This window comes from Acanthochromis polyacanthus, chromosome 4 (assembly GCF_021347895.1).
Source record: "Acanthochromis polyacanthus isolate Apoly-LR-REF ecotype Palm Island chromosome 4, KAUST_Apoly_ChrSc, whole genome shotgun sequence".
Taxonomy (NCBI): Eukaryota; Metazoa; Chordata; class Actinopteri; family Pomacentridae; genus Acanthochromis; species Acanthochromis polyacanthus.
In genome coordinates, this window is record NC_067116.1 from 18,288,258 (window position 1) to 18,311,682 (window position 23,425).

General features: G+C 37.2%; 2 protein-coding genes across 4 annotated transcripts in view; both read left to right on the top strand.

Moving 5' to 3' along the window:
* Positions 1-15,794, top strand: part of LOC110965809 (collagen alpha-1(XXIV) chain) — a 103,820-nt gene extending 88,026 nt beyond the window's left edge. For all 3 annotated transcript variants that reach the window (XM_051947462.1, XM_051947463.1, XM_051947464.1), the window contains 14 exons: positions 535-642; positions 4,611-4,718; positions 4,858-4,965; positions 6,127-6,180; positions 6,299-6,361; positions 6,585-6,638; positions 6,842-6,877; positions 10,220-10,255; positions 10,681-10,707; positions 11,588-11,653; positions 11,787-11,955; positions 12,054-12,163; positions 12,672-12,908; positions 14,332-15,794. In XM_051947462.1, coding sequence (XP_051803422.1) covers positions 535-642; positions 4,611-4,718; positions 4,858-4,965; positions 6,127-6,180; positions 6,299-6,361; positions 6,585-6,638; positions 6,842-6,877; positions 10,220-10,255; positions 10,681-10,707; positions 11,588-11,653; positions 11,787-11,955; positions 12,054-12,163; positions 12,672-12,908; positions 14,332-14,478 — 1,323 coding nt within the window. In that variant the 3' untranslated portion in view covers positions 14,479-15,794. The remainder of the gene's footprint in view (positions 1-534; positions 643-4,610; positions 4,719-4,857; positions 4,966-6,126; positions 6,181-6,298; positions 6,362-6,584; positions 6,639-6,841; positions 6,878-10,219; positions 10,256-10,680; positions 10,708-11,587; positions 11,654-11,786; positions 11,956-12,053; positions 12,164-12,671; positions 12,909-14,331) is intronic.
* A 1,242-nt stretch (positions 15,795-17,036) lies between these two features.
* znhit6 (zinc finger HIT-type containing 6) overlaps positions 17,037-23,425 on the top strand; it is a 54,454-nt gene continuing 48,065 nt past the window's right edge. The window contains exon 1 of the mRNA XM_022214966.2: positions 17,037-17,581. Within this exon, the coding sequence (XP_022070658.2) occupies positions 17,460-17,581 (122 nt within the window). The 5' untranslated portion in view covers positions 17,037-17,459. The remainder of the gene's footprint in view (positions 17,582-23,425) is intronic.

Sequence of the window (23,425 nt, forward strand, 5' to 3'; positions counted from 1 at the left end):
TCAATTACTTTGCGGAAATGTACTGCGTTTGATACGCTACTTAGCGCAGGTGAGCCTCATCCAGGTAAAAGCAGGAGCGGAGCTAACTCCTCCAGGTCCTGTACATTGTGTTTATGCTAGCGCAGTTAACCTCACTTCACCATATGAATATTGCCTATCTCCTGGAATTATATTTTAGATGACAATGATGATGGCCTGAGCCATGCTGGCTCAGATGCTGGCTCTCACTCTGGCTTGGAGTATTGTATTTTTTCATGCCCTTACCCAATGAGAATCGATAAGAGAATCGATAAGGAATCGGATCGATAAGCAGCATCGATAATGGAATCGGAATCGCTAAATTCTTATCAATTCCCATCCCTAGTGCTGGCACAGTACTGTGGGGATGGATCTGACTATGTAAGACTTTATATCAAGTCATGGAATGTTACGAGCGAATGGGACAGTACTGTATTAAAAACCTGGCAGACATGTGAAATAGTCAAAGTGAAAGTGTAAGTGCTCTTCAGGCTGAGTGACATTGTCATTTTCCAGGGTCCAACTGGTTTTCCTGGACTTGTGGGAATGAATGGTTACCCAGGACTGGATGGTCCCCCAGGACTGACTGGCTTACCAGGACTACCAGGAAAACAAGGACGACAGGTAATCTGTGACGTATCATACAGACAGCAATGTGGAGCTAAATATAAATGTTTCTGGAACTTTGACCTGTCTGAGCACAATTAACATTATAGCAAATGCTAGCAAGTCAGTTGACTTGCCTGTCCTTTCTAGGAAATTATGTATTTGTTAAATATATATAAAGCGAAACTCAAAAGTTTGTGCTCAGCACCATAAATGTAGGTCACACAAGGAGTCAGAAGGTTTACTTGCATAACTGAACTTTCAAGAGGATATTTCCTTTGCTGTGCATAGCGTTAAATCTCCGTAGCAGATTGGTGGTCTGTATTGGAAGGATTTAGGAAAGCAATGTAGCAACGAAAAAGTCGACCACTAGACTGAAGGAATATATTCAGTACAATTAGCTGATGGCTATCATTTTTTTGATCTTAGTGCTATAAGACTACAGAGTGCATCAGGGCACACCATATAACCTCACTATACATTCACTCATCATGCGAACCAGTGCTACACGATCCACGTAGGACAGGTATTTTATTTGAGCTGTGTCTGAGTGTATCTGAGACAAAGCACAAGTAATCATTCAAAACATTTCAATATAATGTGCTTTCAAGCTTAGTGTTTCCATCTGTCTTTCATTTACACTACAGAATGTGTAAAAGTCGAGTAAGTCTAATTTTTAAAACTAGTGTTTTTTTCTCACTTCTGAATTAAGTCTAGTAACAGTCAAACTGTGTTCCAGCTCCTAAATCACATGAAATGCATAAATTCTAAATAATAGAATGTTGCCTCATTTTATTCACAGAGACCTTTTCGTATACATTAAATGTTTTTGCAGATAGCAGGTTTTTCTTGAGCCTGCTGACTTTGGTTTCTATGTTTTCAGGGCATTCTGTAACTGAGACAGGGCTTTTCACAAATCACCCAGGGTTGTCTCAGCAGGAGAGATCAGCAGGAAACTTTTCAGTTTCTCATTACATGCTTCCATAGTAGGAAAAAAGCAGCTGGAAGGCTTCACAGTCCCTGTAGAATAGTCTTCATCCTCTTTATCCTTGATTGTCATTATTCCTATAATAATGATGGTCTTCATAATCATTCTTTTCCTCATTTGGACAGTATAATGTTGGTGAGCAACAGGAAAGAAATGCAGTGAAGATTATCCTCTGAAATCCAACTTACAATGTTCCAGCAGCATCTGAGGAACCAGACTGTTGTTTTGTAATTCAAGTATCTGACTGGTGTTTTGACTGGAGGCTTCTGTTTTTAGGTCAGCTATTCAATAGAAGAAGCATGTACATTTGATAGCACCAGGGAACCCCGATAAACAAAAATTTTTTTAGACAAGCCAAAGTTATGTTTTTTCTCCATTTTGGCGAGTAGTTGTCAAGCTGTCAGCCAAACTGTGCTCCGCTGCACCTCACAGACGAGAAAAATTGTTTAATTAAAGCACCAATGAAGCTCCATTAATTCTGTAAAAAGCAAATATATTTCATGTAACATCTGCATGATAAACTGTCCCTGCCAGTTCACCAGCACGTTACCAGATTAAAGTCACAACAGCTGAAAATTCTTAGTTTATATTAGCAGTAACTTAACACAGCTCTGTATAAACAGGGACTCGTGAGTGGAACTAATTCTCAAAGTTTTGTAAGTACCACAAGCTTTCTGTTGCTGTATTATACACAGACTTTAGTAGGAAGCCATGTTTTGTTGGCTTGACTTACTGTGGACTGGCGATGCAATATTGTCAACATTTTTAAGACATGATGTCAAAAAGAGCTCATAGCATACAAATCAAAATTATTTTGAAGCTTGTACCTCACTACTCAAATTTCTAAATCAGCAGCAACATATCAGCAGTGGAGACGGTAAAAATAGTAACCCAGTCCTTCATGTCACAAGTTTCAGCAAGTTGGAATGTGATTTATGATTATTCTTATATATATGTGTTACACAAGATGTATATGAAATTAAGAACAGACTATAATATCTCATCTGTTTAACAGGCCTATTTTTACCTGTCATTGACTTGACGTTACAGCATCTGTTTTGAGGTGAATTTCTGTACTGTTGTGTAAGTACATGTCTGCATGCAGTGGCACTACTAGAATTTTGGGGATCCTGTTGATAAAAGGTCAGCAACAATTTTGACAAAAAGTATCAATGATCGCTGCCATGTTCAGCTCTGTCCTCCCATGTGTGTAGTACTGAGTTACATCCCTGTACGTGGGAGAGGCCATGTGTTAGAGTTGAATGAGTTTCTGGTCTCTGAAATATTACTAAACTTCTAGACAGTGGCTTTGTCTTATGCAAGACTTTTCCTGCACCTGCAGGTTGAGGGGTTGACCCAGTAAACCTACAGTGGTGTAATTCCAGCCTTATTCCTGACTTACCCGCTGTCCTCCCAGTGATTGAGGAGCAGAAGCTGTATGTGACACGACATCCCACTCCGTCTGTTATTCTAATATCACTCGCTTCCTTCTGCCTCGGCACACTGCCGATGAAGCAGGAAACCGCTGCGGTCTGCAATGTGAGATAGAAACTTAGTGACAGGCAGTGAGTTTAATGGGTGCATTTGAGAAATATGCTGTAAAGAACAGCTATATTATTGTGACAAATTTAGAAATGTGTTTTGAACATGTAATGAAACACATGGTGAAACTGAAATGCTGAAAAGAAATAAATAGGTGATTATACTATACAGAACATACAGCGGCCTCCATAATTATTGGCACCTCTGGTTAAGATGTGTTCTTTAGCTTCTAATAAATTCATTTTTTTCTAAATAATATAGGACCACAATGAAAAAAAGAGGAAAGTCCAACCTTTAATTCAAATGCATTTATTCAGTGGGGAAAAAAATCGCACATTAAGAAATAATTATTTTACATCAAATCATGTGTGCCACAATTATTAGCACCCTGATGTTAATACTTTGTACAACCCCCTTTTGCCAACAAAGCAGCACCTAATCTTCTCCTACAATACATTTTTCAACAATTTTCAGTGTGAGAGTATGCTTCTGCAATAAAAATTGAATTTATTTTAAGGTTTTCAACACATCTTAACCAGGGGTGCCAATAACTATGGAGGGCGCTGTAAACCATAGCTTTTTTCAATCGAATTGTCCAGCACAAACACATACACAAGTACTCATCAGGCAAACTACCCCGTCCGATTTTCCAGAATTCATGCGCAGAATTGTGTTTTGCTTTTCTTTTTTAATCGACCAGAAGGCTGGTTTTGCATTACATTAGCCTGCTGCCTGACCTATTTTTGATACAGTGTGCCACTGACTGCTGCTGCTGGAGGCTCCAACATCAGGGGTTTGAGCATCAGCTGTTTAAGAGCAGCTTTTCAAAATAAGAAATATCCAGATGTTGATCTTAAAATGAGGATTTACTTAAAACTAGCAGCACTATGGAGCAGTGTTTTATTGAACGGAGCAAACAGTGTATGGTTTTTGTCTGAACACTCACGCAAGGAAGTAAACACAGTAGTCATGCTTTATGTATCCATTATACTCACTGAAACGTTAGCTTACTATAAAGTATAGTAGTGTTAATATTGAAGTGTCCTTTAAGAATGGTTTCATTGTTTTCTTCTGCTCAATAGTTGGTACTAATAATATTCCAAGAAATTTAACGATGAGTAGCAAAAGGCAGGGAAGACGAAAAACTCTCTAAACAAACTTGCAAACAATACAAGTTCCAAAGATTTGAAACATCTGCTTTGCCAGTTCTCTATGAGGAAGTGATAAATTTCACACATCTTCTCACACCTTAAGGATACAAACTTTGTTCATGAGAAAACCTGGTAACAGAATGCTTCTGCTTTAGGTCACAGTCAATTAAGCTAACTCTGTTTGGGAGGTCAACCTATAGAAAACAATCTTTTTCTTTTTAGCTTAAAAGCTATTTTGATATACCCATACTGATAATTTTACGTATTCAAAATTGGAACATATTTCTTTGTTACCCACCCTGCAGGGTCAGAGAGGCTTGGTGGGACATGAGGGACCTGTTGGACATCCAGGTCCCAGGGGAGAAGTTGGATCTCCTGGACCACTTGGAGAAAGAGGACTGCCTGGTCAGAAGGTGAAAATGATGACAGAAGGCCTGGTTTATTCTTAATTAGTGCAGTGTGTCATGACAGACAAAAATGTCGCTGGCAAAGGAAATTTTTTAAATATATTTTTCTACTGTTATTTTTAATTCCCAACCTTTGTTGATTCAGGGTGAACCTGGTCTGCCAGGGGACAGAGGAGCCTCTGGAATCAAAGGCATGGAAGGGGCTACTGGTGACCAAGGCAGAAAAGGAGACCCAGGAACCAAAGGACAACCAGTGAGTATATGCAGGCGTTTTAAAGGAAAAATCTATGTTAAAATAGGAATATTTGGTTCGTTCTTTGCCTGAAATAGATTTTTAACAATACGATTGATGTGAAAATCTTCCTTTTGATATGAATGTTTCAGGTGAACCCTATTCCACCCTGTTCTTCCATTCAGTCTCTGATATTTGTGTAACCGTTTTATCCTGACATTCCTACAGTTTTCTTTGCTCTTGGTTATGCAAGTCTTATGTCTTTCACACATCCATGTTTTTTGAAATAATTGAAATCATAACAGTCTAGGGCTCTGCATTGCTCTTCTTAAATTATTACCATCCCTAGGAATTCTCTTGTTAAAAAAGGATTTGAAAAGCTTATGTACATTATTTAATACCTCTCTATATATAGCTTGAGGGGCCTATGCATTCAGTCTGTGGTCGGCTTAAAATGTGTGTGTCTGACACTTTTTCACCCTGAGTGGAGTAACAAATTATCTGGGCGAGACCAGGAATGGAAACATTCCGCCTGGTAAGGCCAAGTTATGTAAGATCCTCACACTCCAGAGAGCTGAAAAAGAGGTGCTCCACTTTACTTATGTAACTCCTCAAAGAAAAAGAAAAAAGAAACAACATTCAATCCCCTCCTCTCCCCTCCCTCCACTAGTTATCTCCATTGACGCTCATGAAACAGAGAGGCGACTTGGGCCCAACAGTCAGATCCTTTTACACTTTTTGGTGAATAGAGTTCCTCGGCCAAACTCACCGGTTTGAAAGTGGATCAGTCTAAAGGATGTGAATGACTGGCTGTACAAACACAGTGCCTGCCACCCTGAACGGCAGACATTGCTTAGAAACAGTATAGGGTGCACATATCCATCCCTACAGAGCATGCGTCTAGGATTGTATGTGAATATGTATTGGGGCTGCTGTTGATCCAGAGCTAAAGCCTTGCGTGTGTCCCGCTTCTTTTGAAAAGGTCAAGGAGAGTTTTTAGGGCCATCATACTGTGTCCCTGTTGTGTCTGGACTTATTGATAAGTAAATAGGGTGGGAAATAATAAAATCACATAACTACATGCACACAAACTGTATTTACTCATTATAATGATATGATAAACAAGCTAAATGTGAAAATGGCCTTCTGCTGCTATGATGTGAATACGTTTTCTATTTGTAGGGGGAGTCTGGAGATCTGGGAATGGTTGGTTTACAGGGCTTTCCAGGGCCAAAGGTAAGAGACTGAATAGTTTACCAATATTTAAAATGTGAAATATGAGAAAATATATTAGAAAATAAGGTGAAGAAACAAGTCCTAGCATATTGACATGCCTTCTTTTACTTTCAAACAGGGGCCGAATGGTGATTTAGGACTGAGAGGCTTTCCTGGCCCTAGAGGCCCTATGGGTACTCTGGTAAGTTTGAAAAAAACTTAAATAGTCATTGGTAGGCAGGGCTTCATTCTAATGTACCGTTGGTAGCCAATAAATCTTCTACCTAGCTATGTAAGTGCATATTAAGACAGAGGATACATATTTAATTGCTCTGGACACAATAAAGCCTTTTCAGACTTCCATTTTGCAACTAACTTTTCTACATTGTTACTGTTGATAAGATCAATCTCATTGTTTGTTTTAGGGATTCACTGGACCTGTAGGCCCTGAGGGAACGATGGGCCCAGTGGGAAAACCAGTAGGTGTCTCTTTATGCACGTGTAAATTATGTAATGACAAAGCAAATATTTCAGGGCAATGAACATTAGTTTTTAAACTATTCTTTCGCTTCAAATAAAGCTACTTTTGAAACTGACCAAGTTCTAATTCAAGTGTGCACTTATAACAGAGTGGAATACAGTGTTTGCGATGTCTTGACATTGTTATTTTTCTTTTCTACAGGGACCGCAGGGTCCAAAAGGAAACAATGGAGAAATGGTAAGATGTAATTGCTTCAGTAGTAAAACACTGAAAAGCCTGTTGAGATTGTCAGAGTGAATTCTAGTATGTATGATTACAGGTCAACATACCGTATGATATTCCCATGGCAACATGATATTGTCATGGCACCACCTAAAAGAAGCTTGTGGATGCAAAAAACAGAGACTGTAGATGATGAAGTGTGCTGAAAGGATACATGAATGCACGCTTGTGGTAAATGCAAGTTTTGTATCTAGGGCTGTCATACAGTGACAGTAGTACGCTGTAGCTGAGTCATAGTGTACGTAGCGGTTACTCGGTATCTCCTGGATGTGACGCCTTACAGTACTCTCCCTCCTGTGTATACGCTGTTGAGGAAATGCCTTGTCAAAATGTTAGCATGGCAACCCACAGTAAAATCTTCACAGTCATTTCTACATCTCTGTTCCCACTCTGTAATGTAAACTGTTGTTAGATTGTCAGTTTAGATTAAATCCCTCTGAAACTTACACTGTCATACACGCATACACAAAGAGACTGTTTACACAATGGACCATCATCTTAGCCTTTCTCTCAAACAATGTCAAATGTGTGCATATGCATATATATACAGTTGTGAAAAAGTGTTCCACTCGACAGATATCTTCTATTTTTGTGTATTTGTCACATTTAAATGTTTCAGATTGTCAAACAAATTTTACTTTAAGATAAAGATAACCCAAGAAAACACAAAATGGAGTTTGTCAATGATGCTTTTATTTATTCAAGGAAAAATGCTGTCCTGTCCTACCTTTCTCTATGTGAAAAAATAATGACCCCTACGCTACCAATCTATCAAATGACCAAATTCATTTGGCAATTGGGTTCAGTTTCACCAGCCACATCCACATATGATTACTGCTGGGCTTGTTGAATCTAAAGATCACTTCAGTAGAACCTGTCTGGCATTGTGAAGTAGCTAAAGGGTCTCAAAAAGCAGCACCATGCCACGTTCTAAAGAGATTCAAGAATAGATACAAACATTGACATTTATCAATCTGGAAAGGGCTACAAAGCCATTGCTAAAGCTCTGGGACTCTAGAGAATCACAGTGAGAGACATTATCCACAAATGGAGAAAGATGGAACAGTGGTGAACCTTTCCAGTAGTGGCCAGCTTACCAACATTTCTCCAACAGCGCGTAGATATCCCATCCAGGAGTCACAAAAGAACCCAGATGAACATCAAAAGAACTGCAGACCTCACTGGCCTCAATTAAAGTCCGTCTACATGATTCCACAATAAGGAAGACACTGGAAAAAAATGAGCTCCCTGGAAGAGTTGCCAGGTCCACTACTGACCAAAAAGAACAAAGGCTCGTCTGGTATTTGCAAAAAAAAAAAAAATCTGGATGAGCCCCAAGACTTTTGGGATAACATCCTGTGGACTGATGAGTCAGAAGTGGAACTTTTTGGAAACATGGGTCTGTTACATCTGGTGTAAAGCTAATACTGCATTCAATGAAAAAACATCATACCAGCAGGGAAACATGGTGGTGGTAGTGTGATGGTTTGAGGACTTGGATGATTCATCATAATTGAAGGAACCATGAATTCTGCTCTCTATCAGAAAATCCTCCTGCAGAATATCCACCATCAGTTATTGACCTAAAGCGCAAATGGGTTCTCAGAATGACAATGACTCACAGCACACAAGCAAGTCCCGCTATGAGTGACTCAAAAAGAATAAAATCAAGGTTTTGTGAAACTTTAGTGATTCAAAGTCCAGACTTGAATCCAAATCAGATGCTGTGGCAAGACCTCAAACAGGCCATTGCAGATCGAAAACCATCTAATGTGGCCGAATAAAAACTATTCTACAGAGTAGAGTGGGTCAAAATTCCTCCATGGAGATGCCAAGGGTAGCCCAACCAGTTGTTTGATTAAGAAGGCAATTACTTTTTCAAACTGTATTTTGTGGTTTGTGGGTTATCTCTGTCTAATATTAAAATTATTTTAATGATCTAAAACATTTAAATGTGATAAATATTCCAAAAATTAAGATACTTTTTCACAGCATTGAATATGGGCACGAGATCAACCTGAAATCCTAAAACAAATTTCAGGTAGTCCACCTGTCCCTTGTAACTGCTACAAGAACAGTGGTATGTCCCTGATCGGCCAGAGGGGGCAGTAGGTGATCACATATACCGTAACATGATGGTACTCTGCTTCTGCTCTGCACAGCATCACAGAAAGAGATGAAGGAAAAAGTTAATCATAAATCTTTCTTGCTCTTTAAAGAGCAATGTTTAGGTTCATGACCAGATCAGATTTAATGTAAAGAAATATGGATCACAACAAGAGTTATGATGCCTTTGAGGTCAAAATGTATATTTGTACACATAGAATGGAAACAAGCTGATAATTGCAAGCCTGCCTAGTCAAAGACAGCAAAACAACACAGGGATTAGGGGAAATAATGTCCATTAGTAAAACATTTCAGAGTATTAATACTTACCAGAACAGAAATAAATGCCTGAGGATCAGCTGGTATTATTAATCTCCCTATACTAACATAAAGCAACACGTTTTTACAAAGCCATATGAGGGAGAGAAAGTAAGTGGGAGAGAGCTGACTAAATTAGAAGTTTTCAAACAAAAACAAACAATTTCCATTTTTTCTTTAAGATGAATCTCTGATAGATGTGTGCCTATTGCTGCTGCTGCTGCTGCTGCTGCTGGAACTTAAGGAGCTGTCTGTGCCAAAGAACATCCTGTCTGAAACTCTGTGGTGTCACTTGGGACAACTTCCTGTCTAAAATGAGAGCTGTACAGAGTCATTTTTTTGTTACTGATGCAGGCTGCACAAAACTGACCCAGACACAAAAGCTAACTCGTTAGGAAAAGTGTAAACTTGGTGTTTCAGCAGGTTGTAATTTTACAAATGCAGTAATTCACCAAAATAAAAGATGTATAAAAATTAAAGTCATTAGCCATAAAACAAAACAAAACAACTTTCTAAACTCTAGCTGATTTTTTTTACCGACTATTGTACAGTATGCTGAGGCCGACACAACTCCGTTATGTCACATAATGTGACGTGGTGTAAAAAAGGTTTTTGATTGCTGCTCAAAAAGGCTGCTTTTTCATCTGAATTTTTGCCTTTGCCTCATAAAACACTGAATTGTGCATGCATTTTTCCAGCTATAAAGTATAGATTTAGTCAGAAATTATACCTGCAAGTTGCTCATTAGGGCCCATTCTGCTCACTGTGATGCTTCAATGCACAGTTTTTAAAGCTGGCAATGTGTATTAATCATTTAGGTTGTAGTAGTTTTTTAGCCTTTTGACTCATATGGTCTGTGTCTAACAATTTCAGGGGCCTCAAGGACCACCGGGAAGTCCAGGACCCAGAGTAAGCATAAACTTTATTATTACACTTCAGCATTATATGTACTGTATAAATGTAACAATACACTTCTGGTATATTTCTAATTAGAAATAATTATGGGGGAAAACCCTTTCAATTCAGCCCAGTGTGAGCAGATTTTTATAAATTTTGGGTCATTATGTATGGAATGTAAATGAAGTAATTTTACATTCCAACATGATATGATTTGTTACATACATTGTTTAAGTCCAAAACAAAGACACTGCTCTATTCATAATTCACTTGGGCAGTCAGGATTAGGCAGTTCAATGATTGCACTCTTAAATATATATAGTATATAACATCATACATACATGATAGATCAGAAAGTAAACTGACTGCAACCACAATGTTGTTTTTTCCCCCCAACTCTGTCATTTATTTAGTGTTTTTCTTTCCTCCCATCCCAGGGACCCCCCGGTGCTCCCGGTCCAGCAGTAAGTATTTGGTGTCAGCAAGGTAGACAGGTGGCCAAGGTTGGCTAGGTCCTGTTTCTGTGTAAAATGCAGAAGATTTGGACATAAAAATGTAAAAATGTACAGCTCTGGACTCGGTTAAAAAAATGCGTACCTCACCATGTTATGTGTTTATCTCATTCTGTTTGGGGAGTAACAAAGTTACATCTTTCTTCTTTACTGAAACCAGAAATATGCTGCTTTTCCAGGCCTCAATAGACTTTTCAGAGAAAAGGGAAAAAGTACAATCCATTTCTCTGACAGCAGCCAGAGTATGATAGAGCCAGGGCAGATGTCTATTTCCTGTCTTACTGTAGATGAGCCAACAAATCATCCATTTCAGTGATAAGAAAGAACACGTGTAATTTTGTTCTGTAGCACTGCCAAAACGGATCATTGATTGTCCTCTGTTGGATCCGTATTAGAGCTCTTTCTCGCTTCTCTTATTTGTCGTAACTTGTGGATAATCTGTAGATCTTTACTCTCTGAATAACCTTTCTGTGTTTGAACAATTTTAAAATCCCAGAAAAACGCCTACAGTATGTCAGGTGCCTTTTTTGTTTACACACATTAAGTGATAACTGTGGTGTTTATATTGAGTGGAATGTATTTTTCTTCCCCCTCCTGGAGTCAGGAATGTGATGGTTTATTGGTGCAAGACTTATTTTACTGCTTTTCTATGGTATTAGAGTGTATTCGGTTCTGTTAAGATTTTCTCTGCAAACTCAACATACTGAAGCGCCATGTTTTCTAGAACCAGTGAACAAACCTACAGATTAACATCTTTCACTTTAATAATGAACAGTACACTGGATCTATTGTGGCTTTCATTCAGCTGGCTATGTTGATTTTGTATCCACAGAGGCATGTATATGATGACTTGGCAGTCTACAGTTTTTCTGACTCCAATGCTGCCCTCAGGACAGAGGTAAGGCACTCTGCATGAATGGATGGATAAATTATGGATAAGCAGATATGATGTTGTGTAGGTGGTTGGAACTGGTTCACTGGAATTCTCAGTTTTAGAGTTGACTGTGTTGCTTTTAACAAATTTTAACTAGAGTTTCCAGAGCATGGAGATGAGCCTTCCAGACCAGAATACGGAGATACTCAAGACCCTCCGTTACCTGAGCAGTGTGATTGAAAGCATCAAAAAGCCTCTCGGCACAAGGGAGAACCCAGCTCGTGTCTGTAAAGACCTGCTGGACTGTCAGCACAAGCTCAAAGATGGTGAGTTTTGTTGCTCGTGTACAGAAGGGAAGGGATAGCAAGAGTTTGTTGTCGTTTTGTTATAGATGGTCTCACTCTCTTTCTGTTCTGGCTTTTAGATTGGTTCTGGGTTGATCCAAACCTGGGCTGTACCTCTGATGCCTTCAAGGTCTTCTGCAACTTCACTGCAGGGGGACAGACATGTTTACATCCAGTGGCATCTAATAAGGTAACACTGAAGTAGAAGTGTTAGCTATGAAGCGGTTTTTGCTGGGATGAATACTAAAACCCGGAATGAAATGAGAAAGAAAGAATAATTAAGAAATTCAGAGTGCTTTACAGCTGTACACTAAAACTAAAGTTTTAAAAAACAACTCCTGCTTTCAGTGTTTTACTTAAAGGTAAAGAGTGACAGAAAGAAAATGAATAAGAGAGAATATAAAGCAGCGCTAATCCTTTCTTCATTGGTTTTGTACCAGATTAATGAGCAGTCTCTTAATGATATCCATTCCAGGGTTTTTGAAGATTCACTGTATTAGAGCTGACATTATTTAACACAGAAGATAAAAGAATCCAATTAACTTTCGATTACTTTAGAACCTTAACTTGTAAAAGCATTAATTTGCCTAGTCCTATTTCCTTAATGTAGGAAACATTGTCGTCTGTATCAGAGCAAATGTTCCTTTGTGATCATGATGACAGTGATCACAGTACACACGGTCTGCTCTCTCCCTTAGATGGTGTTTGGTGCAAGTAAAGTCCAAATGAAGTTTCTCCACTTACTGAGCACTGAGGCTAGCCAAAGCATCACGCTTCACTGTTTAAGTGATCCACCCTACGGCACCACAGATGGCTTCAGCTCCACCGGACCCTCACACAGAGAGAACACCAGGCTTCGGTTCCGTGGCTGGAACAAGCAGATATTTGAGAAAGACACACTACTTGAACCACATGTGCTACAAGATGAGTGCAAGGTAATAAACAGAATAGATGTCTCAAGTGAAGGTCTTTTTCATTTATTTTTATTTAACCAGATAAAAGACCTATTGAGATCGAGACCTCTTTCACAAGTGTGACCTGACTGAGAGGCAGCAGTAAATATCATAGTAAACGAAAACAGACAGATAACAATAACAACAAACATTAAATTATTAAATGCAAGCAAATAGATAAATAAAGTACAGTAACAATTAAAGAACACAGGTACTGTTCGAAGGATTTCTGTTGTCGATTTCTTAAGATAGAGTGGAAGGCTTCCAATGAAACAAATTCTTACAATTTCAGTTCAGATGTGGTTGACATGAAACAGGAATAAACTGATATGGTGCAGCTTTTAAACATTCATGTTTTTAATGGCCGTTTGAAGTTTAATGGCCGTTATCTTCGTCCACATCTGAAGTAAAACATGAATTAGAGTGCTTGTAGTGAAGAACTTGGCACTAGGCTGTAATCAGAGAGGATGTTTTGTCCTGATGCACTAAGGTGAAACTACTAATGTTGATAATGGCTGAATCCCATTTAGGTGCTAATATTGTTGGTGATACCTGTGCTTTTCCTTCAGTTGGTCAAAATATCACATATACCATTCTCATATAAAAATATTTTTTACTACATTTTGTGCATCTGATGTTATTGAAAGGCTGTGCTACGTAGAACTATGTTATTGAGATTACTTTTTGAATATTTTTTACACAATCATTGCCCTGTTCATAAGTTATCTGGAAGGATGGATGCTAGTGATTATGAGAACTAGTGAAACTGTACATCACGAACAACAAAATCTTCTTTTGAATTTGGGAATGAAGTGGTAACACTTATTTTGTGTCACCAATATACTCTTTTAATATCTCTCTAAGGTTTGCACCTTTCACCAGTATTATATTCCAACCTCACAGCAGTATGTGACTTATGTTAATATTTACATTCTATATACACACGTTATGACTACTTTGCGTGTAGGACTATGTGTTTCTGTGTGTCCTATATGACAGTAAGCCAGATATCATTGTTTTGTGGACAAACAACATTGGGGATCTCCTCTTGAATTTTAGTAAACACTCAGACATTTTTCACTATTTTCTGGTATTTTATGGACCAAGCAGCTAATCAGTTAATCAAGAAAATATCTGACAGATTAATCAAGAGTTAAAGTGCTCATGCAGCCCTAATGGAAATTAATGTTATAGCAGAGAATTATTTCACAGAGCTCAGCTGACTGTCTTTTTTGCTTTGGAGAACCTTCAACTACAGAGCTCTGTATGTGCTTCGGAAACTGAGAAGTATTATGTTTGTATTTTTTTATATGACAGATAATAACAACTCATACCTTGACTCTTTTTGTTCAGATAAACTGTGGATTGTGTGATGAATAACTGGACTTACATTTTTCTGTTTCAGATCCAAGATGGCAGCTGGCACCAGTCACGTTTTCTCTTCCATACTCAGGACAGTCGTCAGTTACCTATTGTAGACATACAGGACCTTCCCACTGGACCGCTCAACAGTCAGCAACACATAGAAATCAGTCCAGTCTGCTTCCTCTGACACCAACATCACCGTCCTGTAGCCCACTCACATAAACCACTTAAATCCACTGATGTTTAAAAAAAGGCTTCCTACCAAAGAAATGGTTGCACAGCAAGCTGCAGCGAGTGTCCATGAGAGTTTGTTGTGTTTGCTGGAGAGGGTTAATGGGACTTTGTGAGAGTAACAAATGCCCAATGTCCAACCAGGCAAACCTACATGGAGGAACTCGGTCTCTGTGGAACATCATGGCCGAGAAGGCCAAAGGAGAACAGTGTATACCGATATTTATCAAATCAATGTGTAAAGTATGTTTTGTTTGTTAAATTTTCAGTCAAACGGTGCTTAGGTTTGCTGCAAATGGACCCACACAGGAGTAGGGCTCACATTGCGGCAGCCTATCTAAACCCCAAATCTCACACCTCCCTCCACCCCCCCCCACCCCCACCCCCCCACCCCAAACACACCATCCTAATGAGCAGAGGCCCAACCGAAGGATCGTGCCAGGCCTCTGCTTAGGGCACTGTCAAACTAAAGGTTTATATAAGTGCAATAGCATGTGGATAATGTGTGACTGCTTTAAATATTTCACTTTCCAATCAGAGGCTATATTTGGCATTGTTTCATGATTTTTTTGTCTCTGGTCCTGCCCAGTCGGACCCATACATCTTGACAGATGGTGCTCTACCTCTACCCGCTTATTTGCTTTCTAGAATAGTTGCTAATGTCAACTTAGTCATTTTTGCCTTTGTGTTGTATGTACCGGTTACATCAAGATTTGTTATATTGTATAAGTACTTATGTTGATTCGGTCATTTCTAATTTATGAACCATTTTTTGATACACTACATATTTTTGTAGCTTTTCCTTCTATGTGGTAGGTTCCTCAGGGGAAACCTATCAGTGGTGCTGCAACAAAGAATGAGTCATCAGTGACATTTCCTGTGTATATATTGACAACATACTGTTTGTTTATTTATAACCTTTTATTTTTTTGTTCACATTACTGTACCACAGTAAGTTATACTCTCAGAGAACTATTTGGTCAACCACAACTCAGTCTAAAGAAGTATTTATGTTTTAAAGGTGTGATTGTGCGTTCACACTTGTGACTGTATGTTTATCATACTGCTTTCTCAGTTCTTTCAGAGGTGGTTTGGTGGACTGGCAGCTACAGTAGGCCAGAGTCAGAAAACACAGAAATCAGTCATCATATTCTTAACTTATATTACATTTAAAGTGTAATTATATAAAGTCTGTGGAGGATAAAGTTGGAAACAAATGTGTAAATAATAAATAATTTTACAAACAAATAAATGGAACATTTTATCCACAAACAGTTTGGTACTGTTTTTTTGAGTACAGTATGACCACATGTTCACTTTTTGATGGGTGCAATGAAAGGCCGCCAGTCTGTTCTGTATTGGAGCCACATTCCAGCAGGATAGATTTGACTAGTCATTAATAATCTGCAAATAATGAACAATACAAGCACTTGTTTCTTTTTGAACACCATTTTTAGGGAGCAAATGTGAAGTGTAAGTAAGATCATGTTACTGAAAAAAGTGTTGCTCTTGATGATACAATCCTGAACAAGTACATTTTAAAAGACAGACTGACATAGTCTGGAATTCTTGGAAAAATATCATTAGAGACTTCTAGAAGAGCACAGATTTCCCCTCCAAACTGTGAAGTAACTGTGATTACTCAGTTTTAGTGCAAAGCATTGATCCTTTTGTGTGGGGAAACACAAAAACATGGACACAACTTAAAGATATCATTGGCTCCTACCAACACGGGTGTTACTAGACTTAATGCTTTGCATTTCTCAAATCACTTTTTTTCTATAAATGCCTGGTGTATGTATCATTAACTGTTCTGTAGAATATGAACATCCCTTGCTTAGTCCATTGTTACTGACACTATTATGTTGCAGCTACTGAAACTGAGGTGACTTTTTAAGATAAAACGAGAGATAATATTCTATTGGAAAATATTTATTTCATCATACATTATGAACATTGAGACCTGGGCTAAAATAATTTAGCTACAAAGAAGGTGGGGGATCTCTGGTCTTGTTGATGAGACCAGTCACATCTCCTCTGTCTACATAGACATTCCCTCAGTGTGTTACTTTAATGTACAGCTTTTAAATAGGATTATTGTAATCTTTTTGCACATTTCAGATTGTATACACTACATACTGTGAGATTTTGCACAGCGAACAATTTACACATTCCTGTACGATCTGTACAACTGCCTCACGTACATAATATTACTTTTATTACAGTTTCAATTTGCTACACTTGCCTTTCAAGTAACGCCTGTTAATTGAGTCAGAACCTTTACTGTTAATTTGCGTTGGTGCTTTTTATATTTCTTTAAATATCATGCTTGTCAGTGTTTGCTGTTATACGCCAAAACACAAGCAAACAAATAAACAAACAAAAATCCCAAAAACAAAACAAATCAAATAATTTTTGTTAATAAATCCTCCAGTACATAATTAATCATGTCAAGTAATCAAATATTTAAAGTTCCATCGATATTTAATTAATAAGCAAGGTATTCTGTAACTTTTTTACACTGCTTCTCATGTTGTTTATTTAGTAATTTATTCATTTATTTATTTATTCAGGGAAACTTGACTGACATGTGTCCAAGTCTTGTGTAGTCTGATCACACTTTTACTGAATGAGGGTAAAAAAAAAAACAATCAGTAGCTGAGCCTACATGAACATATATAGCAAGTATCCTACAGCCAGACAGAACAATTTACAAATGTACAGCTGCTTATATTCGGTCCTCTTGTCTTTGTCATCATGACATGTGCAGCTTTAACCTGGGTGCTGCTGGGAGTTGTAGTTCTTTCTGCGGACACCTGGAGGCGCCTCTGCGCAGCCTTCCAACAGGAACTCCCCTCCACGTGCTTCCACCGGCGGAAGACGGTTTGTTTTGAAGCCGCCGATAGTTTCTAAACGTGGAGCTGAACTTTTGCCGCCATGAACTCAGTTACTGTCCCAGCAACAGCTTTAACGGCGGACATGGAGAGAGAAACCGACAGCAGAGGAGAAGAGCTGGAGGAAGAGCAGAGAGGGACGAAGAGGAAGATTTCTCTCTCCGCGTGAGTCCTTTAAACCGTCAGCGGCTAATTTCGCTAGCAGCTTCACTTTGATATTTGTGCGCTCAACCTCGGTTTTTATATATTTAATAGTCATAGTGTTTGTTAAGTAAGCAGCAGATATTCCCAGAGTCAAACGCCGGCTACTGTAAAACGCTAGACAGCTATAAAGTTAGCATGCTATTAGCTAGCTGGCGCGGTAAAATTGGTTTTATATTCGACATTCGCTTGTTTTTTCCGTTTCTAGCCTTAATAGCCTCACGAAAACCGCACCAATTCCAGCCAGGTTGGTATTATTTTGTACAGTTAAGTCAGAGAGACATTTCACTGTTGCCATCAACTCACCAACCACAATGATTGTGGCGAAAACTAAAAGGATCAACGCTGAATGTCCGTCGGAGTTCCGTGCGGCAGCCGGAGCGTTTAGGGACCGTCGCAAAATTGCAATCGGTGATTTTTCTGTTTGGACAATCAAGGAGAAAAAAAACCCCATACAAATACTGTCTGTTTAAGTTTATTATACATCTTTCACAAGCATTATCTAGAAGAAAATGCATTTAAAAACACCTCACAAAGAAGAAGTGTTCATTCAATAAGAGTTATTTCTATTTCCATTTTTGGAAATTGCTCTCAGAGATTCCAGCCGACCAACCACAAAATATTTGTCATGTGTTCTGCTGTTCTTTTACGACCATTATGTCCAACAGATAAAACATTTCAATATATACCAGAAAAAATGCATGTCCATTGAGTGTGATATAAATATTTCTCCAATTTATTTTGGAATAACTTGACCTACCGACACCATTCAACTTGTTATGTGTTGTTAAGGCCAACATTGATCTTTCACAACCATTATCTGTAAGAAAATCTGCTGAAAATATTCTCAAAATTATAAGTAATAATTGTGTATATTTTAGACATATTACTTAGTTTTATTTAGAAATAGCTCACAGGAAACTTGACTTACAAACACCATTCAACTTGTTATCTGTTGTTAAGGTCAACATTGATCTTTCACAACCATTATCTCTTAGAAAATCTGCTAAAAATATTCCAAGAGCTATTAGTGATGTTTGTGTATATTTTACGCATATTACTTAGTTTTATTTTGAAATAGCTCACAGGACACTTGACCTACAAACACCATTCAACTTGTTATCTGTTGTTAAGGTCAATATTGATCTTTCACAACCATTATCTGTAAGAAAATCTGCTAAAAATATTCCCGAAACTATAAATAATAATTGTGTATATTTTAGACATATTACTTAGTTTTATTTAGAAATAGCTCACAGGACACTTCACCTACCGACACCAGTCAATTTGTTATGTGTTGTTAAGGTCAACATTGATCTTTCACAACCATTATCTCTTAGAAAATCTGCTAAAAATATTCCAAGAGCTATTAGTAATCATTGAGCATATTTTACACATATTACTTAGTTTTATTTTGAAATAGCTCACAGGACACTTCACCTACCGACACCATTCAACTTGTTATGTGTTGTTAAGGCCAACATTGATCTTTCACAACCATTATCTCTTAGAAAATCTGCTGAAAATATTCTCAAAATTATAAGTAATAATTGTGTATATTTTAGACATATTACTTAGTTTTATTTAGAAATAGCTCACAGGAAACTTGACTTACAAACACCATTCAACTTGTTATCTGTTGTTAAGGTCAACATTGATCTTTCACAACCATTATCTCTTAGAAAATCTGCTAAAAATATTCCAAGAGCTATTAGTAATCATTGAGCATATTTTACACATATTACTTAGTTTTATTTTGAAATAGCTCACAGGACACTTGACCTACCGACACCATTCAACTTGTTATGTGTTGTTAAGGCCAACATTGATCTTTCACAACCATTATCTCTTAGAAAATCTGCTAAAAATATTCCAAGAGCTATTAGTGATGTTTGTGTATATTTTACGCATATTACTTTTATTTTGAAATAGCTCACAGGAAACTTGACCTACAAACACCATTCAACTTGTTATGTGTTGTTAAGGCCAACATTGATCTTTCACAACCATTATCTCTTAGAAAATCTGCTAAAAATATTCCAAGAGCTATTAGTGATGTTTGTGTATATTTTACGCATATTACTTTTATTTTGAAATAGCTCACAGGAAACTTGACCTACAAACACCATTCAACTTGTTATGTGTTGTTAAGGCCAACATTGATCTTTCACAACCATTATCTCTTAGAAAATCTGCTAAAAATATTCCAAGAGCTATTAGTGATGTTTGTGTATATTTTACGCATATTACTTTTATTTTGAAATAGCTCACAGGAAACTTGACCTACAAACACCATTCAACTTGTTATGTGTTGTTAAGGCCAACATTGATCTTTCACAACCATTATCTCTTAGAAAATCTGCTAAAAATATTCCAAGAGCTATTAGTAATCATTGAGCATATTTTACACATATTACTTAGTTTAATTTTGAAATAGCTCACAGGACACTTGACCTACCGACACCATTCAACTTGTTATCTGTTGTTAAGGCCAACATTGATCTTTCACAACCATTATCTCTTAGAAAATCTGCTAAAAATATTCCAACAGCTATTAGTAATCATTGAGCATATTTTACGCATATTACTTAGTTTTATTTTGAAATAGCTCACAGGACACTTCACCTACCGACACCAGTCAATTTGTTATGTGTTGTTAAGGTCAACATTGATCTTTCACAACCATTATCTCTTAGAAAATCTGCTAAAAATATTCCAAGAGCTATTAGTAATCATTGAGCATATTTTACGCATATTACTTAGTTTTATTTTGAAATAGCTCACAGGACACTTCACCTACCGACACCAGTCAATTTGTTATGTGTTGTTAAGGTCAACATTGATCTTTCACAACCATTATCTCTTAGAAAATCTGCTAAAAATAGTCCAAGAACTATTAGTGATGTTTGTGTATATTTTACGCATATTACTCAGTTTTATTTAGAAATAGCTCACAGGAAACTAGACCTACAAACACCATTCTGCTTGGCAACTATTTGTAAGGTTGCCACTGCTGTTTCAGAAACATTATCTCTGAAGTAATCATATAGCTTGGACATAGCTAGAAACAGGGCCGGACTGGGAAAGAAATTCAGGCCGGGAGATTTCCAATCAGTCAGGCCACTTCCGCCACCGCAAGGGTTGTGTCACGTGGGAAATGCACCAAAATTGTGGTTTTTTCCTTCCAAAAATATGCCTTTTACAGTTATGTTATAGCAATTACAACACTACCAAACAGACAGTAAGTCTATTAAACACAACCATAAGGACAGCTCCATACAGTCCAGAACTTTTCTCTTCTGTAATCTCTTCACTGCCCTCACCAATTTTTCCAATGTTTTCCTTTTCCTATTATTTATATAACATGTGGAATTTAAAAAAAAAATTATTTTGTCAGCAAATCATTTAGATGTCAGCTGGTCATAGCTAATAGTATATGCAAACACCAATGTTCATTTTATAACTGAAAATTGTAAGTCACCTGCCTATCCTACCTGAAGAGGGGGTCTCAAACGTTTTCAGGCTTCCTGCAACCCACCTGACACCTGTGGAGCTTATTTGGGCCAGACTCACCATATTTTCCGCATTAAAATTAGCATTACATTTCCATCACCATGTTAGAACAAAGGTGTAATAATTATTTGATTCATTTCACTTGCAACTGACAAAATGAAACAAAGTTTTCTAATATAGCCAAGCAAATCAATAATATACCAATCATTTTTTATTAGATTTTGGCCTTTGAAGTCTGATGATGCATTTGTGAGAAGAACCAACTGTTTGTATTTCTCAGGGTGCTCCATAATCTTCGCTCCTTCCACCCTCTCGTCTCTATCTCATATCACCGCTCTGCAGTGCATGCTTCCCCGTTCTCGCCATAGACATAATAAAGAGTAGACGCCACTCGGGGTGCTGCGCAGCAAGAAATACGGCCGCCATCTTGGTCTGGTCACCCGCTCCACTCAGCGCTGTTTGACAGCGCATTTAATCCATCTTAACTCTGAATATTAAACTGATTTTCACGCGTTTTTTATTTTTATTTTTTTGCTGCAAACGTCATACATGTAGCCATACACGACAAATGATTCGGCGTATTTTAATATTCATAGCGGGATTAACAGTAATAGAATATTCTGAAATTAAGCTCGACTGTAGACAGGTATTTTGCAAACACTGTAAACACACACACACTAATATATGTTAGAGAAGCAGATAATGGCAGTAAAGTCAATTATTTTAATAATTTGAAGAGACAATATATGATTACGCCATATATACATATATAAACAAAACACTGACTAATGAACACATATTTCTATATAAAACAATAGATATAATTTTCTGACATATCTTTTTTTAATATATATGTATGAATTATATTGACAGTCTATACGTGATTTATATAATAATTTTCTCTGATATATAACTTTTATTTATTATATATGTGAATGATGTTGATACTCCATCTATGATTTATATATATTCATTTTCTCTGATATATAATTTCTATCTATTGTTTTATATAGAAATATGTGTTCATTAGTCAGTATTTTGTTTATATATGTATTTACAGCCATGGCCATAAGTTTGGACACAAGTACCATGACGCTTGTGAATCTTAGAAAATACCACAAAATTGTCACTTACAATACAGTACACAACTCCTGAGAACTATATTAAGTTTCATATTTTAAAAAAACATCAAAAGAGTTTGGTGTCATTTTGTTATTCTTACCAAATTCGGTTGTGAAAGTAATGCATTTTTTGTTATTTTATTTTAATATTATGTTTTGGGAACAAAGTTGTTCCAGTTGTTGGAATTTATTGATAATATTATATCCCTTGTTGATTTGTTGACTAATTAAACTGGTGCTGTCAAAAAATATTAGTTATGTTCTGTAATAGACATCAAAACAGACATAAGTCATGCTGTGTCCAAACTTATGGCCATGGCTGTATAGTGTAATCATATATTGTCTCTTCAAATTATTAAAATAATTAACTTTACTGCCATTATCTGCTTCTCTAACATATATTAGTGTGTGTGTGTTTACAGTGTTTGTAAAATACCTGTCTGCAGTTGAGCTTAATTTCAGAATATTCTATTACCTATTATTATTATTATCTATTATTCCCGCTATGAATATTGAAATATGCCGAATCATTTGTCGTGTATGGCTACATGTATGATGTTTGCAGCAAAAAAATAAAAATAAAAAACACGTGAAAATCAGTTTAATATTCAGAGTTAAGATGGATTAAATGCGCTGTCAAACAGCGCTGAGTGGAGCGGATGACCGGACCAAGATGGCGACCCCACCGCTCGTCAGCCCCAATAGGCAGTAGCGGTCGATGTGGCGTCTACTCTTTATTATGTCTATGGTTCTCGCTATGAAGGGGCGGGCCATAAAGTGTCCTGTGAGCTATTTCTAAATAAAACTAAGTAATATGTGTAAAATATGCTCAATGATTACTAATAGCTCTTGGAATATTTTTAGCAGATTTTCTAAGAGATAATGGTTGTGAAAGATCAATGTTGGCCTTAACAACACATAACAAGTTGAATGGTGTTTGTAGGTCAAGTTTCCTGTGAGCTATTTCAAAATAAAAGTAATATGCGTAAAATATACACAAACATCACTAATAGCTCTTGGAATATTTTTAGCAGATTTTCTAAGAGATAATGGTTGTGAAAGATCAATGTTGGCCTTAACAACACATAACAAGTTGAATGGTGTTTGTAGGTCAAGTTTCCTGTGAGCTATTTCAAAATAAAAGTAATATGCGTAAAATATACACAAACATCAC